This window comes from Globicephala melas, chromosome 13 (genome assembly GCF_963455315.2).
Source record: "Globicephala melas chromosome 13, mGloMel1.2, whole genome shotgun sequence".
Taxonomy (NCBI): domain Eukaryota; kingdom Metazoa; phylum Chordata; class Mammalia; order Artiodactyla; family Delphinidae; genus Globicephala; species Globicephala melas.
Window position 1 is genome coordinate 7,201,563 of NC_083326.1, and position 24,512 is coordinate 7,226,074.

General features: G+C 44.0%; 1 protein-coding gene across 1 annotated transcript in view; it reads left to right on the forward strand.

The window, feature by feature from the left end:
* Nucleotides 1–24,512, forward strand: part of MAPK4 (mitogen-activated protein kinase 4) — a 175,359-nt gene that overhangs the window by 138,996 nt on the left and 11,851 nt on the right. The window contains exon 3 of the mRNA XM_030868283.2: nucleotides 24,148–24,292. Within this exon, the coding sequence (XP_030724143.2) occupies nucleotides 24,148–24,292 (145 nt within the window). The remainder of the gene's footprint in view (nucleotides 1–24,147; nucleotides 24,293–24,512) is intronic.

Consider the following 24,512-nt stretch of genomic DNA (forward strand, 5'->3'; position numbering starts at 1 on the left):
AGAAGATGGGCCCTGCCATGGTTTACTTCTGAGAAGTTTCCTAGAATGGGTACCTGGTTTCCTATCTTGAAAATCCTGGCAAGATGCCTCCCTGTCCTCCTTGGCCACTGACCCCTTCTTTGGCCTGTTTTACTCCTGGTGGGGGTCAGAGTTACCATGGAGCTTGTGACTCAACTCAGGGCTTCTCAGTTGCATGACCACCCCTGCACCCAAGGCCTTGGGAAGAACCCTAACGATGTATCACGTATCTTTGTAATATTTGCAAATGTAAGATATTTGGGCAGCAATTTGTTAGGAAGTGGTCTATTCCCGTTCTGACTTGCCCTTCCTGACACTTCCCCTTGTGTTGGATGGTGCTGGTGTGACTGGGCATTCAGAGAATCTGATTTAGGGTAGGTTGGGCTAGAGATGCATTTAGTTTGGGTTTAATGGGATATGTTGATATGGTTTGCAGCTACTTCTATATAGAGTTTAGTTAGTGCCAGCATCTCGGTGTAGGAATAACTTCTAGGAATCCCTCTGTGGCCCACCAAATCAACTCATGGAGTGTCATGACAAAGCAGCAGGACCAACCCTACAGCTCATAGTACATGACAGCAACTAGGACATCACGAACAGCCTGGTTGATGAGTATCATTGATTCAAACAGATGTTTAGTCACCACGTAAGAAAACTGGAAATACCCCCAAATCTTACAGCTCATCAACAAAAGAATACCTAATAAGGTTTTTCCCAAATCTGACAATAATCCTGAAAATTTATATGATATACTGGTAACTAGTTTTGAAGGTGAAAGAAACTTCTAGAATATCAACCATACTGAAGAATTGACTGTATTAAAGGAAAGACTGAGTTATCTTTTCAATTATCTTTCAAATACTGAATTAGCTTTAAATTCTGTCTGTAAAAAATTATGATCAGAGGTTATGCAATCCATTCACGTGTTTGCTACCCACAGTCTGCCAAGCAGCTAATTAGTAAAAATGTTATTTTTATGAATGTTGTGATGTTTGTGGTATTTGCCAGCCTTTTATAATTTTTAATTTGCTGCAATTTTCTGATTCAAAAATAAATATTCATTTTCATACTTAATTTTGTGTTCATAATTTCCTATTTTTATGCACCCCCCCGAGCCTGGATCCACCGTGGCCCCCTTGCTGTTTCATTGTTCACTTGGTGACTGCCCCATCCTCCCTCCCTCACCCAGTGTTGACTTGTCGCTGATTAAATGATTGCAGTTGAACCAGCCAACTCACTGCCCAGAATTGGGTTGTAGGCTCCTTGAGGACAGTTCCCTGACTCAGAGCGCCACACACAGGGCCAGAAACACCAGAAACACTTAAGAAATGCCTATCAAAATACCTGTCTGAAATGGGACTGGCATTCCCTGGATCAGGTGACCTGGGCAGCCTCTCAGTGCTGGGGCACTTCACCTGGGCCAGGGACCTGCAGTTTTTCTATGAAGAGAAGTGTTTCCACAGAGGGAGGCTGTGGCCCATGTTGGTAATGTGATCCGGGCTGGCTGCCTGGTCACCAAGGAGAGAAGACCCTTCTCAAGGTGAGTGCTGGGCAGGGTTGCTGAGCCTGGACTCACACCCTGACAGAAGCAACATGGCAGAAGGGCTGGAGTTGGTCTCAGGGCCTTTCTGCTGCCTCCTCTCCACCCATGCAGCCTGTGCCCCGGAGAGACGGGTGGAGTGGCCTCGATGCTATTCACCCAGTGGCCTGCAATCCCCACATTTCTAGTGGCTTTTGTAACATGCAGCCACCCTGCCTTCAGCCTCATCTTCCTGCAGGCCCTGGAAGGTGCAGCGAGCCCAGTGGTCCCTGACCTCGGATACTCAGAGATAAGATAAGCGGAGGAGGTGGTGAGTTTCCATCCACACAGAGCACACTCTGCAGGAGCCAGGATGTCAGTAGTCTTTGCCGATGTAATAGAAGACAATGGACAAACGGGTCAGTATGTTTCCTCTCCCAGGTAAATGCGCTAACAAGGACCTTACCTTGCATTTCCCACAGTGGATCCTGCAGAAGATTGGTCCCCAAGAAGCACCTAGAAAAAACAAATGGTTATGTGGACAAAGAGGTGTGGCAAGTACTGCATCCTTAATCTCTGAGGCTGTAAATAATCTTGTTGGTTGCTGCCCACCTGTCCCAAGGGTGTTTGTATGCACACCTGACCTGCCCCTAGTAGCATCTCTGGGATGTGGACCCATTTAGGGAAAACTGCCTTAAGCAACTGTGGGTAAGACTTTCACCAGGACAGGTAGGTATTCACATTCAGCAGTCGCAGGGCTTTTCTGGCACTTTCTATCAAGTTCTGCAGGCAGCAACTTCCTTCCTACATACAGGCTGGACCCTGGTCAGGGGCCTTCCTGCAGCAGGAGCCCTGAATGACCACCACCTCCTTCCCCCAGACCCCTGCCCTTCTCAGGACCCTGGGAGAGAGGGACTTGTAACACCTTTAGGTAAGCATGCTTGAGCCCAAAGCCTGTCCCCTCCCACAGCCATCTGTGTAACGAAGCCACCTGGGGGCTCTAAAATCTGCCCTGCTAAGTTCCACCTGATCCTGAATGAAAACAAGCAAGACAGCAAGGGATCTCTTATTTTTCTTAGTCCCTTGAGTCCATCTTCAATAAAGGTGGTGCTTTATACCCCAGAGCCTTCTGAGAAGGGGGTAGCCCAACAAAGTGCCTTTTATTCTTCTGGACAGTCTCTCCCTGCAAGCTGAACAGGGGAGAATACTAACCCTCTTGTGAGGGGATGAGGTATGAGCAGAAATGGGGTAGCTGGTAGCAGAAGAGGAACTTTGGGGACTGAACTGTCTGCTGGGGGATGTGATGACCTTGGCACTGTGTCATTGACCTTCTGCCTCAGCTCTGCACCCCTTCCCATCAGGAACAGTAACAGTGCCCACCTTGTGAGGCTGATAATCAAATGAAAGAACTCAGAGAAAGGTCAGGTGCTAACGAGGACGTGGTCAGCTCCTGGCAAACATTCATTATTATTGTACGCATCACTCAGTAGTGCTTTGGGATGAATATTCTCTTTCTTTTTGAGAGTGAATTAGAAGGGATGCACTAAAGCCCTGACCTCCATCTTGGCCCCAGGCAAGAATAACAGCGCCAAGGGCCCAGCTACCAGCATCAAGGTCGGGTCAAACAGAAATCCACAGCCACACCCCACAACTGAGGGAGCCCCTAGATTTCAGGGTGCTGGACTTGAACACGGCAGCTGCCTTTGTCCTGCAATTCAAACATGGTCAACAAACTTCAAAACAGAGAAGCAAGAAGAACTACAATCCTGCAGCCTGTGGAACAAAAACCACATTCACAGAAAGATAGACAAGATGAAAAGGCAGAGGGCTATATACCAGCTGAAGGAACAAGATAAAACCCCAGAAAAACAACTAAATGAAGTGGAGATAGGCAATCTTCCAGAAAAATAATTCAGAATAATGATAGAGAAGATGATCCAGGACCTCGGAAAAAGAATGGAGGCAAAGATTGAGAAGATGAAAGAAATGTTTAACAAAGACCTAGAAGACTTAAAGAGCAAACAAACAGAGATGAACAATACAGTAACTGAAGTGAAAAATACACTAGAAGGAATCAATAGCAGAATAACTGAGGCAGAAGAACGGATAAGTGACCTGGAAGGCAGAATGGTGGAGTTTACTGCTGTGGAACAGAATAAAGAAAAAAGAATGAAAAGAAATGAAGACAGCCTAAGAGACCTCTGAGACAACATTAAATGCAACAACATTCGCATTATAGGGGTCCCAGAAGGAGAAGAGAGAGAGAAAGGACCCGAGAAAATATTTGAAGAGATTATAGGCAAAAACTTCCCTAACGTGGGAAAGGAAATAGCCACCCAAGTACAGGAAGTGCAGAGAGCCCCATACAGGATAAACTCAAGGAGACACACACCGAGACACATAGTAATCAAATTGGAAAAAATTAAAGACAAAGAAAAATTATTGAAAGCAACAAGGGAAAAACGACAAATAACATACAAGGGAACTCCCAAAAGGTTAACAGCTGATTTCGCAGCAGAAACTCTTCAAGCTAGAAGGGAGTGGCATGACATATTTAAAGTGATGAAAGGGAAGAACCTACAACCCAGATTACTCTACCCAGCAAGGATCCATTCAGATTCGATGGAGAAATCAAAAGCTTTACAGACAAGCAAAAGCTAAGAGAATTCAGCACCACCAAATGAGCTCTATAACAAATGCTAAAGGAACTTCTCTAAGTGTGAAACACAAGAGAAGAAAAGGGCCTACAAAAACAAACCCATAACAATTAAGAAAATGGTCATAGGAACATACATATCGATAATTACCTTAAATGCTAATGGATTAAATGCTCCAACCAAAAGACACAGGCTTGCTGAATGGATATAAAAATGAAACCCATATATATACTGTCTACAAGAGGCCCACTTCAGACCTAGGGACACATACAGACTGAAAGTGAGGGGATGGAAAAAGATATTCCATGCAAATGGAAATCAAAAGAAAGCTGGAGTAGCAATACTCATATCAGATAAAATAGACTTTAAAATAAAGCATGTTACAAGAGACAAGAAAGGACACTACATAATGATCAAGGGATCAATCCAAGAAGAAGATATAACAATTATAAATATGTATGCACCCAACATAGGAGCACCTCAATACATAAGGCAACTGCTAACAGCTATAAAAGAGGAAATCGACAGTAACACAATAATAGTGGGGGACTTTAACACCTCACTTACACCAATGGACAGATCATCCAAAATGAAAATAAATAAAGAAATGGAAGCTTTAAATGACACAATAGACCAGATAGATTTAATTGATATTTATAGGACATTCAATCCAAAAACAGCAAATTACACTTTCTTCTCAAGTGCACATGGAACATTCTCCAGGATAGATCACATCTTGGGTCACAAATCAAGCCTCAGGAAATTTAAGAAAATTGAAATCATATCAAGCATCTTTTCTGACCACAACGCTATGAGATTAGAAATCAATTACAGGGAAAAAAACGTAAAAACACAAACACATGGAGCCTAAACAATATGTTACTAAATAACCAAGAGATCACTGAAGAAATAAAAGGGGAAATCAAAAAATACCTAGAGAAAAATGACAATGAAAACACAACGATCAAAAACCTATGTGATGCAGCAAAAGCAGTTCTAAGAGGGAACTTTATAGCAATACAATCCTACCTCAAGAAACAACAAACATCTCAAATAAAAAATCTAACCTTACACCTAAAGGAACTAGAGAAAGAAGAACAAATAAAACCCAAAGTTGGTAGAAGGAAAGAAATCATAAAGATCAGAGCAGAAATAAATGAAATAGAAACAAAGAAAACAATAGCAAAGATCAATAAAACAAAAAGCTGGTTCTCTGAGAAGATAAACAAAATTGATAAATCATTAGCCAGACTCATCAAGGAAAAATAGGGAGAGGACTCAAATCAATAAAATTAGAAATGAAAGAGGAGAAGTTACAAGACACCGCAGAAATACAAAGCATCCTAAGAGACTACTACAAGCAACTCTATGCCAATAAAATGGACAACCTGGAAGAAATGGACAAATTCTTAGAAAGGTGTAAACTTCCAAGACTGAACCAGGAAGAAATAGAAAATATGAACAGACCAATCACAAGCAATGAAATTGAAATTGTGATTTAAAATCTTCCAACAAACAAAAGTCCAGGACCAGATGGCTTCACAGGTGAATTCTCTCAAACGTTTAGAGAAGAGCTAACACCCATCCTTCTCAAACTCTTCCAAAAAATTGCAGAGAAAGGAACACTCCCAAACTCATTCTATGAGGCCACCATCACCCTGATACCAAAACCAGACAAAGATACTACAAAAAAAGAAAATTACAGACAAATATCACTGAGGAATATAGATGCAAAAATCCTCAACAAAGTACTAGAAAACAGAATCCAACAACACATTAAAAGGATCATACACCATGATCAAGTGGGATTTATCCCAGGGATGCAAGGATTCTTCAATATACTCAAATCAATCAATGTGATAAACCATATTAACAAATTGAAGAAGAAAAACCATACGATCATCTCAATAGATGCAGAAAAAGCTTTTGACAAAATTCAACACCAATTTATGATCAAAACTCTCCAGAAAGTGGGCATAGAGGGAACCTACCTCAACATAATAAAGGCTATATATGACAAACCCACAGCAAACATCATTCTCAGTGGTGAAAAACTGAAAACATTTCCTCTAAGATGAGGAACAAGACAAGGATGTTCACTATCATCACTATTATTCAACATAGTTTTGGAAGTCCTACCACGGCAATCAGAGAAGAAAAAGAAATAAAAGGAATCAAAATTGGAAAAGAAGTAAAACTGTCACTGTTTGCAGATGACATGATACTATACATAGAGAATCCTAAACATGCCACCAGAAAACTACTAGAGCTAATTAATGAATTTGGTAAAATAGCAGGATACAAAATTAAGGCACAGGAATCTCTTGCATTCCTATACAGTAATGATGAAAAATCTGAAAGAGAAATTAAGGAAACACTCACATTTACTATTGCAACAAAAGGAATAAAAATACCCAGGAATAAACCTACCTAGGGAGACAAAAGACCTGAATGCAGAAAACTCTAAGACACTGATGAAAGAAATTAAAGATGATACAAACAGATGGACAGATATACCATGTTCTTGGATTGGAAGAATCAACATTGTGAAAATGACTATACTACCCAAAGCAATCTACAGATTCAATGCAATCCCTATCAAATTACCAATGGCATTTTTTACAGAACTAGAATAAAAAATCTTAAAATTTGTATGGAGACACAAAAGACCCCGAATAGCCAAAGCAATTTTGAGGGAAAAAAAACGGAGCTGGAGGAATCAGACTCCCTGACTTCAGACTATACTGCAAAGCTACAGTAATCAAGACAATATGGTACTAGCACAAAAAACAGAAATATAGATCAATGGAACAAGGTAGAAAGCCCAGAGATAAACCCATCACCTATGGTCAACTAATCTATGACAAAGGAGGCAAGGATATACAATGGAAAAAAGACAGTCTTTTCAATAAGTGGTGCTGGGAAAACTGGACAGCTACATGTAAAAGAATGAAATTAGAACACCCCCTAACACCATACACAAAAATAAACTCAAAATGGATTAGGGACCTAAATGTAAGACCGGACACTATAAAACTCTTAGAGGAAAACATAGGAAGAACATTCTTTGACATAAATCACAGCAAGATCTTTTTTGTCCACCTCCTAGAGTAATGGAAATAAAAACAAAAATAAACAAATGGGACCTAATGAAACTTAAAAGCTTTTTCACAGCAAAGGAAACTATAAACAAGATGAAAAGACAACCCTCAGAGTGGGAGAAAATATTTGCAAACTAATCAACGGACAAAGGATTAATCTCCAAAATATATAAACAACTCATGCAGCTCAATATTAAAAAAACAGACAACTCAATCCAAAAATGGGCAGAAGACCTAAATAGTCATTTCTCCAAAGAAGACATACAGATGGCCAAGAAGCAAATGAAAAGCTGCTCAACATCACTAATTATTAGAGAAATGCAAATCAAAACTCCAGTGAGGTATCACCTCACACCAGTTAGAATGGGCATCATCAGAAAATCTACAAACAACAAATGCTAGAGAGGGTGTGGAGAAAAAGGAACCCTCTTGCACTGTTGTTAGAAATGTAAATTGATACAGCCACTATGGAGAACAGTATGGAGGTTCCTTAAAAAACTAAAAAATAGAGCTACCATATGACCCAGAAATCCCACTACTGGGCATATACCCAGAGAAAACCATAATTCCAAAAGACACATGCACCCCAGTGTTCATTGCAGCACTATTTACAATAGCCAGGACATGGAAGCAACCTAAATGCCCATCGACGGATAAATGGATAAAGAAGATGTGGTACATATATACAGTGGAATACTATTCAGCCATAAAAAGGAACGAAATTGAGTCATTTGTAGAGACGTGGATGGATCTAGAGACTGTCATACAGAGTGAAGTAAGTCAGAAAGAGAAAAACAAATATCGTATATTAACGCATATATGTGGAACCTAGAAAAATGGTAGAGATGAACTGGTTTGCAGGGCAGAAATTGAGACACAGATGTAGAGAACAAATGTATGGACACCAAGGGGGGAAGTGGTGGTGGTGGTGGGATGAAATGGGCGATCGGGATTGACATATATACAGTAATATGTGTAAAATGGATAACTAATAAGAACCTGCTGTATAAAAAAATAAATAAAATTCAAAAAAAAACCAAACAAACAAACTTCAAAACAATCTCCTCTTGACTGGTGGTCTGTGTCTGAAATTCCACCATGGGCATATCAATCATTCCTTTGGCTTAGATTTTTATCCAATTCATTCACCGCATTTAAAGTGAGCGTCTACCCTGCACAGCAGAGACAAAACAGCCGGTCCCTGCCTTCAGGGCCTCCCCTCCTATGGAGCTGTGATCTGGGGGTGAAGGGGGCCAGGATCATAAAGGCTTACCAGCTAAGCCAGGCAGAGGAGAGGGGCCTGCAAGAATTTCCCCACAGAGAAAATGAAAAAATAAATACCTTACAGGGTTATCAGGAGGTCAGCTGAGCTAATGCTGGCACAATCCCTTGTGCATAATGGGGGCTCAACAAATATTAGTTCCCTCCCACTTCTAAACTGTTCTCATTTATTTATACGTGGGGATTAATCAGGGACTGAGACGAGGGCTTGCTGGGTGAGAGGGGAAGATGAAAGAGCTGCCCCCATTTGGGGACAGGAGTTGGGGACAGAAGGCGAGGCCTTGGGGCTCAGAGATCAACTTCTCTGATGTTCTTCCCCAACATGGCCGCTCCTTTTGATTCACTCTGTTCTCTGCTCACATGTCCCCTTCTCGTAGAGGCCTTCCTGGGCCACCCACTCAATCCATCACTGTATCTCCTTACCCTGCTTTATTTTTTTATTCTTCACAGTCTCTCCTCCAGACATATTATCCATCCATTTGTTCAGTTGTCTTTCCTACCAAAATGTATGCTCCATGACTACAAGGGACTTTGTTTTGTTCCCTGCCAGGGTGGATTCTCAGTGCTGCCAGTTAGTATCTAATTTGGTTTTTCATCTCTCTATACGTTTTTCATAGGGTCGCTTTGACGATTAAGTGCACTGATAATAAACTAGCCCTGAGCAGAGTGCCGAGCATATCCTAAATTCTCAATAAATAGCAGCTGTTGTTATTATTGGTTATTTTCCAGTAAGTTTTTACTTCCTGTGCGTCAGATGTCTGGAGACCACTGTGGCTACTCAAGGAATCATCTCGTCTTGAGTGGAGCCAGAAATAGAAGGCTGCACTAATTGGGGGACTGTGAAAATACTGCTTACCTTTCCATAGCTGACGAGCTAAGGATCCCCAGGATACCGGTTCTCAAATATGGCTGCACATTGGGGTCATCTGGGGAGTTTTTTAAATGACTGATGCCTGGGGCCTCCCACAGAGATTCTGATGTAATCAGCATGGTGGGTGGCCTGAGAGTTGGGATTTTTCTTAAGTTCCCCAGGTGCCTCTAATGTGTATCTGGTTTGAGAGCTGCTGCTCCAGTGTGCTGCCAAATGTCCCCTTGAAAGTCAGCAAGACAAATGTCTACTTATGGCCTGGTGGTTGATGTATCTTCCTAAAAGGAGCCATTTGCTCACAGACCGGCCCATTAAAAATGAATCACTTTGGCCCAGCAGGGTCCCTCACTTAGAGGTTGTTAGTGACTGTAATGCAGAATCCTAGGACTCTAGCGCCCCACAGAGGAAAGCTTCGAGACCAGCAGCACAAGCAGATGGGGAAACTGAGGCTGAAGCAGCCACACGAAGCCTTCCCTCCACCCAGCTCTCTAACCAGCCCAGCCCTGGTCCTAGCGAGGACGGTGGGATTAGAGCTGGCGATCCCCGCACATCACCGAACAAACAAAACATTTGATCGTGTCTTCGAACTGTAAGAGAATTCAGAGTTGATGACTTGGACCCCAGGAGGCTAATGTCCAAAGCTTTTATCTGTGATGGTGAGCTCTAGTTGAATTAGAAGACATTTCAAGAAAGTGCTTGTTAAAAAGAAGCCCAACTCCATTGTTTCCACTTTCCCGCTGTTTAAAAGTAAGGAGAAGTACAGTATGCTGAGTGAAAGAAGCCAGCCACAAAAGGATAGATACTATATAATCCCACTTAGATGAGTAGTCAATTTCATAGAGCCAGAAAGTAGAGTGGTGGTCGCCAGGGGCTTTGGGGGGAGGAGTATGCTAAGCTACTGTTTACTCAGTTTTGCACGTGCTGGTGATGGTTGCACAACATGTACTAACTACTACTGAATTGTACACCTACAAACAGTTAAGATGGTGAATTTTATGTGTATTTTACCACGATTAAAAATAAGTTGGTTTTGGGGGCTTCCCTGGTGGCACAGTGGTTGAGAGTCCGCCTGCTGATGCAGGGGACGCGGGTTCGTGCCCCGGTCCGGGACGATCCCACATGCCGCGGAGCCTGCACGTCCGGAGCCTGTGCTCCGCACCTGGAGAGGCCACGACAGTGAGAGGCCCGCGTACCGCAAAAAAAAAAAAAAAAAAAAAAAAAAAAGTTGTTTTTTAAAGCAATTCTACTATAATTTTTTTTAATGTAAAACGAAGGGACCACATGGGGGCTGCAGGCCTATAGGAACTTAACTGGGCTTTTGGTTGATTTCCATGGAAACTGTGGAAGAGATGAATTTCATTGGACAGGATTCCCCACAGCATGGAGTGGGGAAGGGGCAGCCCCGAGAAAGGAGGGCAGCAGATCAGCATTTAAGGGCATCTTAGAAGTTAATGAAAACTCAGTGCAGCTGATTTAACAATACTGTTTCTTCACCGTGTGTATTTTAGCTGCACAAACAGAATGTACCAGGTGACTTACCAATCATTGTGTTGTAATGGTGGGCTTTTAAGATTGTGTGTTCCTTCCCTCAGCCTGAGAGATTCCCTGCTGCATATATGCATGGAAATGCGTTTAACAGAATGAGTTTAGAGTCAGCAATAAGAAAGGCGATTCCGCCGTGGTGTTATTTCTTTTTTAAAAGGCTTCTAACGTACATGATATGGATATTGGCACAAATAAGAATTATACCTTCAGGGGCTTCCCTGGTGGCGCAGCGGTTGAGAGTCCACCTGCCAATGCAGGGGACGCGGGTTCGTGCCCCGGTCCGAGAAGATCCCACATGCTGCAGAGCGGCTGGGCCTGTGAGCCATGGCCGCTGAGCCTGTGCGTCCAGAGCCTGGGCTCTGCAACGGGAGAGGCCACAACAGTGAGAGGCCCGCGTACCGCAAAATAAATAAATAAATAAATAAATAATTTTTATAAAAGAATTATACCTTCAGAGGAAGGAGGCTGTGGAGAGGGAGGCCATATATTTCTGCCTAAACTGGGCCTCTGGGAGGGTGTTGTTTTTCTAAGTGATCTTCTGATGTGTGTCTGTAACACAAAGAATTAGCCCCTATTACAGGTCACTCTGCTGCTCAGTTAGAGCAATCTGCCTGGCCTGTGAACAAGGCAAGTCATAGATCCCTCAGGCAGGGCAGGATATTAAAGATCATCCAGGGCTTTGCTCATCCAAGTTCAGTCCCCTGACCTGCAGCATTGGCATCACCTTGTTGGACTGACGAAATGGACTCTACATGTATTCAGCCCGGATTCCCAAGAATTCGAGTGCATGCCAAGGTCTGAGGAGCTGCGCTCTGGAGGGTGGTGCTGGCGCATCTCCTACGAGCTTGCCCATTCTGTGCTTGCCCACCTCTGCCTGTCAGGAGCCCAGCCCTCCTTGAACAGCCCGGTGGCTTTCGAGGGCTCTCTTTACTTGAAAAGCAGTAGAGCTGCATGTTCACATCAAAGGTGCTACATCAGCACAACCTAGGGTTGAATCCCAGCTGTGCCACTTACAGCCTGTGTGACTGTGGATAGGTTGCTTACCCTCTCTGTGCCTCAGATGCCTCCCTGTCAAATGACTATAATGAGAGACCCTACCTCATGGGGTTGTTGCAAGAATGAAATGAGTTAATCCATATGAAGCATGAGAGCAGTTCGAGAAGCTCAATAATGTTAGGTATTATCAGCGTATTGCATGGATTTCTGCCTTACGCTTTGGCGCATGTCTGTCCCAAGAGCCTCAGAGAGCAAGCTTAGCTCCTGGTCCGAATGACAGCCTTGCATGTGTCTAGAGGCAGCTTTCATGCCCCCCACAATGTTCTCCAGGCTCAGCGTGCCCTGTCTTTCCCATTCCTTATGTGATGTTCCTTTGGTTTGCACAGCACATCCACCAGGAGCTCTTCTGGGAACTTGCACCTCCACAAAATCACAGCAATCGTGCAACCACCGCCATTGACCCCCTAAAGCTCAAAGTTTTCACTTCTCCATAGCCTGATTCCTTTCTCCCTTGACCTAGTTTCTTCTAGATCAGAAAGGAGTCCATGTGTGCGTTCCTACCCGCTTTCAAGGAAGTGTGGTACCCAGGGGCCTTCCCGAAGCCTTTCTGAGACTGTTAACCCCCTGCTATCTGGAGAGCAGCATCTTTGCTGCCAGTCCAGCTTGCAAGGCTCTCCAGCTTCCAGTGACAGGTGTGCTGAGCCTGCAACTGCCACGAGTGCTCCAAGAACGGCCCTCCCACTAGTCAGAATTAGCAGGAGCCCAATCACAGCCACAGGCCTGCCCAGGGCTTTCCACAGCCTACGCTGAAAGCCCCATCCTACCCACCATCCCTTCTGCCCCACTCGGCGTCCCTCCACAGCTTCCTGCATCCTTCCTGGGGTTCTCAAAGTAGGAGGGGCATAAGGGTTCCCTTGGGAGCTCATATGAGATGGAGATTGGAGGACTCTAAGTCAGCTTTGGCCAGTCTGCACATCTCACAAGCGCTTCCCCTGATTCTCATACAGGAGGTCCTTGGGGACCGCTGACCTTCATTCTGAAGGTCAGTCTCCTCAGCCCCTCCCCATGTCCCATTTGTCCACATGTACAGATGTCTGTCCTCTGAGCACATTCTAGGTCTCGCTGGCCCCCCAACCTTTACTCACACTGGCTCCCCCTGGCCACCACCCCCTCAGATGTTCCCCAGCACAGCTATCCAAGATGTCCCCAACCATGAAGACCAACTGAAACCAACTTCTTCTCATGAAGTCTTCTCTGACCCACCTCAGGACAAAATACCACCCCTCTGAGCTCTGAGCACGCCTCTGCCTTGCTGCCTACCACTGACTCTATTTAGTATGCGAGGTGGTGGAGGTCCAGCAGCATACAGCCTAGGGTATGGGCTCTGCAGCTGCATGCCCTGGCCCACTTCCCAGTCATGTGAACTTGGACAAGTTGTGTAGAGAGCCTGCATCTAGAATCTGATGGAGGGATTGTTGAATAAATTCAGGTAAAATGCTAACACAGCGCCCAGCACAGAGCAAGTCCTACATAAATATTGACCGAGATCCTCTCCTGGTCCTTCCCATCATCTTTGCCTATTGAACGTTTCATCTATTTAACCACATTACATGCTCTTTGAAGCCAGGGATAATCTTATTCATTTCATTTCTGCCACACATGGATGACACATTGGACTCCCAGGACACATGACACAGACTTCTGGTCGACAAGGTGAGGCTGTCAGAGCCCCGCTCCATCCTGACCTGGAAGCAGGGGCAGCCCTCAACAGCCATTCGGTATGAACGGAGCAGCAACCCTTCCTGCCTGCCCTGCCATCCCCCCACCCTAACGCACGCACAGAGCTATGGCTAACTGCACTCTTATGCTTTTTTCTTTTAATAGATCTTTATTGGAGTATGATTGCTTCACATTACTGTTAGTTTCTGTTGTACAACAAAGTGAATCAGCCATATGAATACACATGTCCCCATATCCCCTCCCTCTTGCGTCTCCCTCCCACCCTCCCTATCCCACCCCTCTAGGTGGTCACAAAGCACCGAGCTGATCTCCCTGTGCTATGCGGCTGCTGCCCACTAGCTATCTATTTTACATTTGGTACTGTATATATGTCCATGCCTCTCTCACTTCACCCCAGCTTCCCTCTCCCACCCTGTGTCCTCAAGTCCATTCTCTATGTCTGTATCTTTACTCCTGCACTGCAACTAGGTTCATCAGTACCATTTTTTTTTTTTTTTAGATTCCATATATATGTGTTAGCATATGGTATTTGTTTTTCTCTTTCTGACTTACTTCACTCTGTATGACAGACTCTAGGTCCATCCAGCTCACTATAGATAACTCAGTTTTGTTTCTTTTTATGGCTGAGTCATATTCCATTGTATATCTGTGCCACATCTTCTTTATCCATTCATCTGTTGATGGACACTTTGGTTGCTTCCATGTCCTGGCTATTGTAAATAGAGCTGCAATGAACACTGTGGTACATGACTCTTTTTGAATTATGGTTTTCTCAGGGTATATGCCCAGTAGTGGGAGTGCTGGGTCATATGGTAGTTCTATTTTTAGCTATTTAAGGAAACTCCATACTGTGGTTGTATCAATTTACATTCCCACTAACAGTGCAGGAGGGTTCCCTTTTCACCACACCCTTTCCGGCATTTATTGTTTCTAGATTTTTTGATAATGGCCATTCTGACTGGCATGAGGTGATACCTCATTGTAGTTTTGATTTGCAATTCTCTAATAGTGATGTTGAGCATCTTTTCATGTGCCTCTTGGCCATCCGTATGTCTTCCTTGGTGAAATGTCTATATAGGTCTTCCACCCATTTTTTAACTGGATTGTTTTGTTTTGTTTTTTGATATAGAGCTCCATGAGCTGTTTGTATATTTTGGATATTAATCCTTTGTCTGTTGTTTCATTTGCAAATATTTTCTCCCATTCTGAGGGTTGTCTTTTTGTCTTGTTTATGGTTTCCTTTGCTGTGCAAAAGCTTTTAAGTTTAATTAAGTCCCATTTGTTTATTTTTGGTTTTATTTCCATTACTCTAGGAGGTGGGTCAAAAAAGATCTTGCTGTGGTTTATGTCAAAGAGTGTTTTTCCTATGTTTTCCTCTAAGAGTTTTATAGTGTCTGGTCTTACATTTAAGTCTTTAATCCATTTGGAGTTTATTTTTGTGTATGGTGTTAGGGAGTGTTCTAATTTCATTCTTTTACGTGTTCTTGCCTCCTTTGTTGTAAATTAGGTGCCTGTATGTGTGTGGGTTTATCTCTAGGCATTCTATCCTGTACCATTGATCTATATTTCTGTTTCTGTGCCATACTGTCTTGATTACTGTAGCTTTCTGGTATAGTTTGAAGTCGGGGAGCCCAATTCCTCCAACTCCGTTTTTCTTTCTTAAGATTGCTTTGGCTATTCGGGGTCTTTTGTGTTTCCATATGAATTGTAAAGTTTTTTGTTTTAATTCTGTGAAGAATGCCATTGGTAGTTTGATAGAGACTGCATTGAATCTGTAGATTGCTTTGGGTAGTATAGTCATTTTCACAATATTGATTCTTCCAATCCAAGAACGTGGTATATTTCTCCATCTGTTTATGTCATCTTTGATTTCTTTCATCAGTGTTTTATAGTTTTCTGAGTTCAAGTCTTTCGCCTCCTTAGACAAGTTTATTCCTAGGTATTTTATTCTTTTTGTTGCAGTGGTAAATGGAAGTGTTTCCTTAATTTCTCTGATTTTTCATTGTTGCTGTATAGGAGTGCCAGAGATTTCTGCACATTAATTTTGTATCCTGCAACCTTACCAAATTCATTGATTAGTTCTAGTAGTTTTCTGGTGGCATGTTTAGGATTCTCTATGTATAGTATCATGTCATCTGCAAACAGTGACAGTTTTACTTCTTCTTTTCCAATTTGGATTCCTTTTACTTATTTTTCTTCTCTGATTGCCATGGCTAGGACTTCCAAAACTATGTTGAATAAGAGTGGCAAGAGTGGACATCCTTGTTCCTGATCTTAGTAGAAATGCTTTCAGTTTTTCACCATTGTATATGTTGCTTGCTGTGGGTTTGTCATATGTGGCCTTTATTATGTTGAGGTAGGTTCCCTCTATGCCCATTTTCTGGAGAGTTTTTTATCATAAATTGGTGTTGAATTTTGTCAAAAGCTTTTTCTGCATCTATTGAGGTGATCATACGGTTTTTATTCCTTAATTTGTTAATGTGGTGAATCACATTGAATGATTTGCGTATATTGAAGAATCCTTGCATCCCTGGGACAAATCCCACTTGATCATGGTGTATGATTCTTTTAATGTGTTTTTGGATTCTGTTTGCTAGTATTTTGTTCAGGAGTTTTGTATCTATGTTCATCAGTGTTATTGGTCTATAATTTTCTGTTTTTGTGATATCATTTTCTGGTTTTGGTATCAGGGTGATGGTGGCTTCGTAGAATGAATTTGGGAGTATTTCTCCCTCTGCAACTTTTTGGAAGAGTTTGAGAAGTACCGGTGTTAGCGCTCCTCTAAAAGTTTGATAGAATTTGCCTGTGAAGCCATCTGGTCCTGGACTTTTGTTTGTTGGAAGGTTTTTAATTACAGTTTCAATTTCATTACCTGTGATAGGTCTGTTTATATTTTCTATTTCTTCCTGGTTCAGTCTTGGAAAATTGTACCTTTCCAAGAATTTTTCCATTTCCTTGTGGTTGTCCATTTTATTGGCATATAGTTGTTTGTAGTAGTCTCTTATAATCCTTTGTATTTCTGTACTGTCAGCTGTGATTTCTCCTTTTTCATTTATAATTTTATTGATTTGCGTCCTCTCCCTTTTTTTCTTGATGAGTCTGGCTAAGGGTTTATCAATTTTGTTTATCTTCTCAAAGAACCAGCTTTTAGTTTTATTGATCTTTGCTATTGTTTTCTTCTTTTCTATTTCTTTTACTTCTGCTCTGATCTTTATGATTTCTTTCCTTCTCCCGACTTTGGGTTTTCTTTGTTCTTCTTTCTCTAGTTGTTTTAAGTGTAGGGTTAGATTGTTTATTTGAGATTTTTCTTGTTTCTTGAGGTGAGATTGTATTGCTATAAACTTCCCTCTTAGAACTGTTTCTGCTGCACCCCATAGGTTTTGGATTGTCATGTTTTCATTGTCATTTGTTTCTCTGTTTTTTCTAATTACTTTTTTGATTTCTTCAGTGATCTCTTGGTTATTTAGTTGCACACTGTTTAGCCTCCATGTATTTGTGTTTTTTACAGTTTTTTTCCTGTAATTGATTTCCAGTCTCATAGTATTGTGGTCAGAAAAGGTGCTTGATATGACTTCAATTTTCTTAAATTTTATGAGGCTTGATGTGTGACCCAAGATGTGATTTATCCTGGAGAATGTTCCATGTGCACTTGAGAAGAAAATGTATTCTGCCACTTTTGGGTGGAATATTCTATAAATATCAATTAGAGCTATCTGGTCTATTTTGTCATTTAAAGCTTGTGTTTCCTTATTTATTTTCTGTTTTGATGATCTGTCCATGGGTGTAACTGGGGGGTTATAGTCCCCTACTATTATTGTGTTACTGTCAATTTCTCCTTTCATGGTTGTTAGCATTTGCCTTATGTATTGAGGTGCTCCTATGTTGGGTGCATAAACATTTATAAATGTTATATCTTCTTCTTGGATTGTTCCTTGATTATTATGTAGTGTCCCTCCTTATCTCTTATAACAGTCTTTATTTTAAAGTCTATTTTATCTGATATGAGTATTGCTACTGCAGCTTTCTTTTGATTTCCAATTGCATGGAATTTCTTTTTCCATCCTTTCACTTTCAGTCTGTATGTAGGTGGGTCTGAAGTGTCTCCTGTAGACAGTGTATATATAGGTCTTGTTTTTGTATCTGTTCAGCCAGTCTGTGTCTTTTGGTTGGGGCATATAATCCGTTTACATTTAAGGTTATGATTGATATGCATGTTCCTATTACCATTTTCTTAATTGTTTTGGGTTTGTTTTTGTGGGTCTTTTTCTTCTCTTGTGTTTCCCACCTAGAGAAGTTTCTTTAGCATCTGTTGTAAAGCTGGTTTGGTGGTACTGAATTCTCTTAGCTTTTGCTTGTCTGAAAAGCTTGTGATTTCTCCATTGAATCTGAATGAGATCCTTGCTGGTTAGGGTAATCTTGGTTGTAGGTTTTTCTCTTTCATCACTTTAAGTGTATCCTGCCACTCCCTTCTGGCCTAAAGAGTTTCTGCTGAAAAATCAGCTGATAACCTTATGGGAATGCCTTTGTATGTTGCTTTTTGTTTTTCCCTTGTTGCTTTTAATAATTTTTCTTTGAATTTAATTTGTGTTAGTTTGATTAATATGTGTCTTGGTGTCTTTTTCCTAGGGTTTATCCTGTTTGGGACTCTCTGTGCTTCCTGGACTTGGGTGACTATTTCCTTTCCCATGTTAGGGAAGTTTTCAACTATAATCTCTTCAAATATTTTCTCAGACCCTTTCTTTTTCTCTTCTTCTTCTGGGACTCCTAAAATTCGAATGTTGGTGTGTTCAGTGTTGTCCCCGAGGTCTCTGAGACTGTCCTCAATTCTTTTCATTTTTTCTTCTTTAATCTGTTCCTTGGCAGTTATTTCCACCATTTTGTGTTCCAGCTCACTTATTCATTGTACTGCCTCAGTTATTCTGTTATTGATTCCTCCTAGTGTATTTTTCATTTCAGTTATTGTGTTGTTCATCTCTGTTTGTTTGTTCTTTAGTTCTTCTAGATCTTTGTTAAACATTTCTTGTATTTTCTCAATCCATGCCTCCATTCTATTTCCAAGACTCTGGATCATCTTTACTATCATTACTCTTAATTCTTTTTCAGGTAGGTTGCCTATTTCCTCTTCATTTATTTGGTCTTGTAGGTTTTTACCTTGCTCCTTCATCTGTGACATTTTGTTTTGCCATCTCTCTTTTTTTTTTTAATGAGTGGGATTCTGTTCCTGTCTTACTGGTTGTTTGGCCTGAGGCTTCCAACACTGGAGTTTGTAGGCTGTTGGGTAGAGCTGGGTCTTGGTGCTGAGATGAGGACCTCTGTAAGACATCTGTCCAATGAATATTCCCTGGGGTCTGAGGTTCTATGTTAGTCCAGTGGTTTGGACTCAGAGCTCCCACCGGAGGAGCTTTGGCCCGACCCCCGGCTCATGAACCAAGATCCCGCAATCCATGTGGGGTGGCAAAAAAAAAAAAAAACGAGAGAGAACAATAACAAAGTAAAAAATAAAATTAGACTAGGAAACTAACAGGTATGTTAGAAAGAACATAAAGATAAAAATATAGATGAATCAGCAACCGGAAGGTACATCAGTACTACAATAGTAAGAAAGAGAAGGAGGAAGAAGGAGAAAAAAAGAAAGAAAGAAAGAAAAAAAAGGTGGGGGGAGGCCTTGGCTGTGGAGGGCGAGGTCTAAGCAAGGGCAAGGTTTGGTGGTGGGCGGGGCCTATGCGCAGGACCCACAGGGCTGGAAAAGGCCCTGGGGGCTGTGGGGCTTAGGCTCAAGGAACAGAAGGGGCCCAGGCGTGCCCCCCACCGCTGGTCTCAGAGGGAAGGGGACCTCACCTGGGAGCACAGCAGGCTTCCTGGACTCGAGTGGGCAGGGCAAATGCCCTCCTCTCCTCTCCTGCTCCTCCCATCTGGGAGGGCCCCTCCTGCCTGCCTCTGCTGTTCACCCCTCGGCCTCCTTCCTATGCCCCCAGGACCCATGCAGCCTGGAGGGGGCTTTGGAGGGGGCGGGTATCGGCCTGGGAGCTCAGCAGGCTCCCCGGCCCGAGTGGGCCGGGAGATCAACCTCAGCTCCTCTCCCGCTCTTTCATGAGGGTCCCTCCCGCCTGCCTCTCCTGATCTCCCCAGCCTCAGGGGTGCCAATCCTGTCTGGCCTCCACTTCTCCTCCCCCTTCAGTCCCCCCGCGTCCTACCAGTTCACTTGGGGGTTCCTCCCATCTCCTTGGGCGTCAGGGTCCCCACCAGCAGCCAGCAGGCGCCCTAGTTGTGGGGAGACGCTACCTTGGCGTCTTCCCACACCCAGGGCTTTTATTCTTGGGAGAGTGTTGTCCCTATTTAAATTTGCCCTACCTCTGCGAGGTGCCAGTAGGTGCATTAAAGGGTGAAGTGGAAAGTTTATGGGATCAAGCTTTCTCCTCCAGCCTTCTGACTCCCAGACCCAAGATATCAGGCTTGGGCCAGTGGAGGCACAGAGAAGGCCAGCTGAGCAGAGCTGAAGCCCACCCAATACAGGCTCGCCGGAGCAGCGGATGGGTGCCCACCCTTCCAGGGTGAGTTCGATGGAGGCTGCTCTGAATTCCTTGGCAGGCAGCTGGGACTGAGTGTGGTTTCCTTGCTCCTTCAGCAAAGAGAATGCTCAGCTTCAATTCTACCCTCCCTCTGGATTTGTGGGGGGTCCCTAATTACTCTCCTCCTGGGGCAGCTGCTACCAGATTATTTCCAAACACCTTTAAGGCTTTCAAAGTCAGAGCCTCTCACTGGCTGGACATGACTCCAGCACAAATGGGCTGGTTGGAGTAATAGCTGAAGAAGCCCAAAGTCCTCATGGTGGGGTCTAGACAGGAAACCGTGTCCACCCCTCCCAGTGGTGCCTCCGGAGTTGCCTTCTCACCGGAAACACCAAGGGACAGGCTGGCAGGAGGACTGGGACACTAGGGAAAGGGTGATTCTGGTCTTGCCTCTTACGCTCAGGGGGTGACCCGAGGAGTGTCCGCTTCCCGTCTCCCCAGCGTGGTGATGAGACAACACGCCCTGCCTGTGCCCGCTGTCCCACCCACTGGTCAGCCTGCCGATGGGCGAGCCCCAGCAGAGACCATGTCTGATCACTGAAGACAGCTTCCTCTACATCCAAATGGAGCTGAAACTATCTTCACCCTGCAGGCTCCAGCAGGAAAGCCATTTAAGGATCTCTGTTGAGCCAGTACACTCACGGATTTATGGGCCCTTCTGATAAAACTGAGTCTCCACTCCTGGGTATCCTTAAAGATTTTTTTTATTCTAGAAAATTCTGACTTTTGCCCCATCCACTCAACTAAAACTCCTCTGTTGAATTCAGATCACCAGTATTGTGCGGTGGGCCCCAGTGCCTCTCCCACTCAGACACCCAGGGCTCATCTCAGCTGAGGGCAAGACCTCCAGCACCTCCCCGTGTCTGCCCCACAGACCCAGGAATGCAGGCTCCCCTCTGTTCCCATCCCCCCTTCCCCAGGGCTCCCCTTGCTCCAGATCCCGGCAGAAAAGCCACTGCACCTTCCCAAATTCTCCTCTGTCCTGTGGCTTCTGAAACATATCAGTAAATCCCCTGACTTGAGGGACAAGTAACTTGAGGGAAGCAGCTAGTAGTTGACAAAAATCTGTCAGGTTCTTGGTTTTCATTCAAAGGTAAGGAAGAGCCAGGGGTGAACTTTCTCAGCTGTTATCATGGCCTTGCCCATAATTCTGGCCCTGGGGCAGCCTTGCCCATACAAACATCTTTCTTTTACTTTCAGGGAAGGTGTTTCAGAAGGAAGCTCCCTGTGTCCCACTTCAGCTCCAGACTCTGCAGATAGGCAGGTGTTAATTATAGGGGATTCTGTCCCATAAAAGATTGCTCATTTACACATCAGAATAAACTCACCTTAAGTCACCTCCCCTCTGGGTACTCTGTCTTTCTCTGACACACTCACCCTCTGACTGGAAAATAAAATCGGACCATTCTTTATTTATAAGTCACCCACCCAGATGTGAGCTTCTACAGTCTGGCTTGTCTCTTTCCTTTCTAGAATCAAACTTAAACTCCTAACAGATTACTCTTCATACAGCAATGTGGATGAGTCCAGATGCATTATGCTAAGGGGAAGAATTCAGACGCAAAAGGCCACCCGCTGTGATTCCATTTATATGACGTTCGTTCTGCACAAGCAAAACTAAAGGGATGGAAAACAGTGGTTTCTAGGGAACTGGGGCTCGGGGGTGATCAGAAGGGGGCACGAGGGAATTGTGTGAGCTGATGGAATTGTATGTCTCTTGATTATGATGGTGGTTACATGATTCTACGCTTTGTCAAAACTCATAGAACTATACCCTAAAAAGAGTGAATTTTACTGTTTATAAATTATACTTCAATAAACCTGACTCAAAAAAAAAATTACTGGGCTTCCCTGGTGGCGCAGTGGTTGAGAGTCCGCCTGACGATGCAGGGGACACGGGTTCGTGCCCCGGTCCGGGAAGATCCCACATGCCGCGGAGCGGCTGCGCCCATGAGCCATGGCCGCTGAGCCTGCGCGTCCGGAGCCTGTGCTCCGCAACGGGAGAGGCCACAACAGTGAGAGGCTGGCGTACCACAAAAAAAAAAAAAAAATTACTTACACTTGCCAGTCCTTTCTGGAAGAAGGCAAGGCATAAGGCAAAAACTGACAACTTTTCTAAACTCCTTATCCACCATTGAAAGTGGGAACTGGATCTCTCCATAAAATCAGGTCTGTTAAAGAAGGGGATCCGTGGTTCCCCCAGAAGGTGCCCCATTTTGAAGGGGCTCAGACCATGTGAGACGTTCCTTACTCATCCCTCCATCTGTGTTCATTGGACATTTCCTAGGAGGCAGACTTGGCAGTAGGCAATGCAGAAATGGCTGTGAAACAAGATACAGCCTCTGCCCATGAGGGGTGAATAGTCTAGTGGTCCTGGGGGTGGGATGGGTGAAGGTGGAACTGCAGAGAAGTAAAGAAACAGTAACAAGACAGGGATCATGGAGCTTCTGGGAAGTGGCATTCAACCTCATCCCAGGGAATTGGGAAGCTTCTGAGAGGAAGCAGGCCTGAGTGTGAGTTAGCCAGGAAGGACAGTGGGTGTGAGGACACCCATCCCTGGAAAGTACACATGCGAAGGCCCAAAGGACAGAGAAGGGGGCATATTTTAAAAATTATAAGGAGCTCATTTTGGAGCATTGAGGCTGGGGAATGGGTATACCTTAGTCTTTTCTTCCTTCCTTCCACCAGTCTGAGGACCTGCTCTAAAGAAATATGTGCCACAGAGGAGAGAAAACTGCTGTAACTCAGGGCTCTCAGGTTTAAAACATAATAAATCTTTGCTCAACAAGTGACGAGATTTCAGATTAATTGATCAAAAGCTCCTGGGTACTTGGGCCTCCTAACGTTTCACCTGCTTTTAACCTAGGTCTGTGATACTTTTTACATCAGCAAAAAGGAAAATTAGATGCTAAATTGGAAATTACAACAGCAAATAACAAAACCGTCCCTAGAATTTCTCACTGGATCCCCCTGGTGCTAATTATCTGACCTTGACCACCAAATAGGTCTATTTTTTCAATTTAGAGAGACCGTTCCATGTAATTCAACAGACATTTCCCAGATTCCACTGTTGGGCCAGCTTTGTGAATTACATAGAGAACAAGCTCCGAATTGCCTGGCTATACTTCCCTATCTGTGCTAAAGCACCTATGCTGTCACTATATCCCGTAGTGAGGGATTCCACGCCAGACCGCACACTGAGCAGTGGCTGAAATCAGCTAGAACATCTATCCCCCCAAAGACACTCTGTAGAACTCCCAGAATCCTCTGGGCCAACCAAAGCTGTGTCCACTCTGCCTTTTAGGGCTGCTTCCAAAAGCCCTTCACCCGCACCCACTATGAAGCTGGCCTCATCCATTCCCAGCAGGGGCTTGGCGTCTGACACCCCGGCAGAATTAATTTAATCATCTGCACCAAAGCAACTGGCTTGATTTAAATTTTACAGCTCTTTCTGACATTCAGCCACTGAATAAATCAAATCCCACTGTCTCGTCGTTACTCTGTTGATGGTGATAACAAACTCAAGTATGGCTCCTCCTTTTCCATCTTCTTACGAGATGAGGGTAGAGTGCTATGCGTCATTACATCAAGATGGGCTGGGAAAGCACTGCTTCTTAAATAGTGTCATCCTGGATCCCTTTCTACAGAAGAGAACGCCAGGGCCTCATAAGATTCCCCCACCAAAGCCTCTGAGCCCCACAACGCTGCCTAAACCCCTCTAACCAGACAATCAATGGGAAAGGATGGAGAGTGAAAGGGGTCCTGTCTCCCTGGGAAGGGAAAGGAGGAGAGGCATGTGAGGGGGGGTGTCTACAAATGACTGATTACTGGAAGCCTGGATTTTGTCTTCCAGGGTTACCTGTCAGAAGGGTTGGTAACGAAATGGTACCGCTCACCACGCCTGCTCCTCTCCCCTAACAACTACACCAAAGCCATTGACATGTGGGCCGCTGGCTGCATCCTGGCAGAGATGCTCACGGGGAGGATGCTCTTTGCTGGTAAGCTGCTACCCAGGCACCTTCCTTCTCCTCTGCTGTAGCTCAATAAAAGGGGAAAACAGGGCTTCCCTGGTGGCGCAGTGGTTGAGAGTCCGCCTGCCGATGCAGGGGACACGGGTTCGTGCCCCGGTCCGGGAAGATCCCATATGCCGCGGAGCGGCTGCGCCCGTGAGCCATGGCCGCTGAGCCTGCGCATCCGGAGCCTGTGCTCCGCAACGGG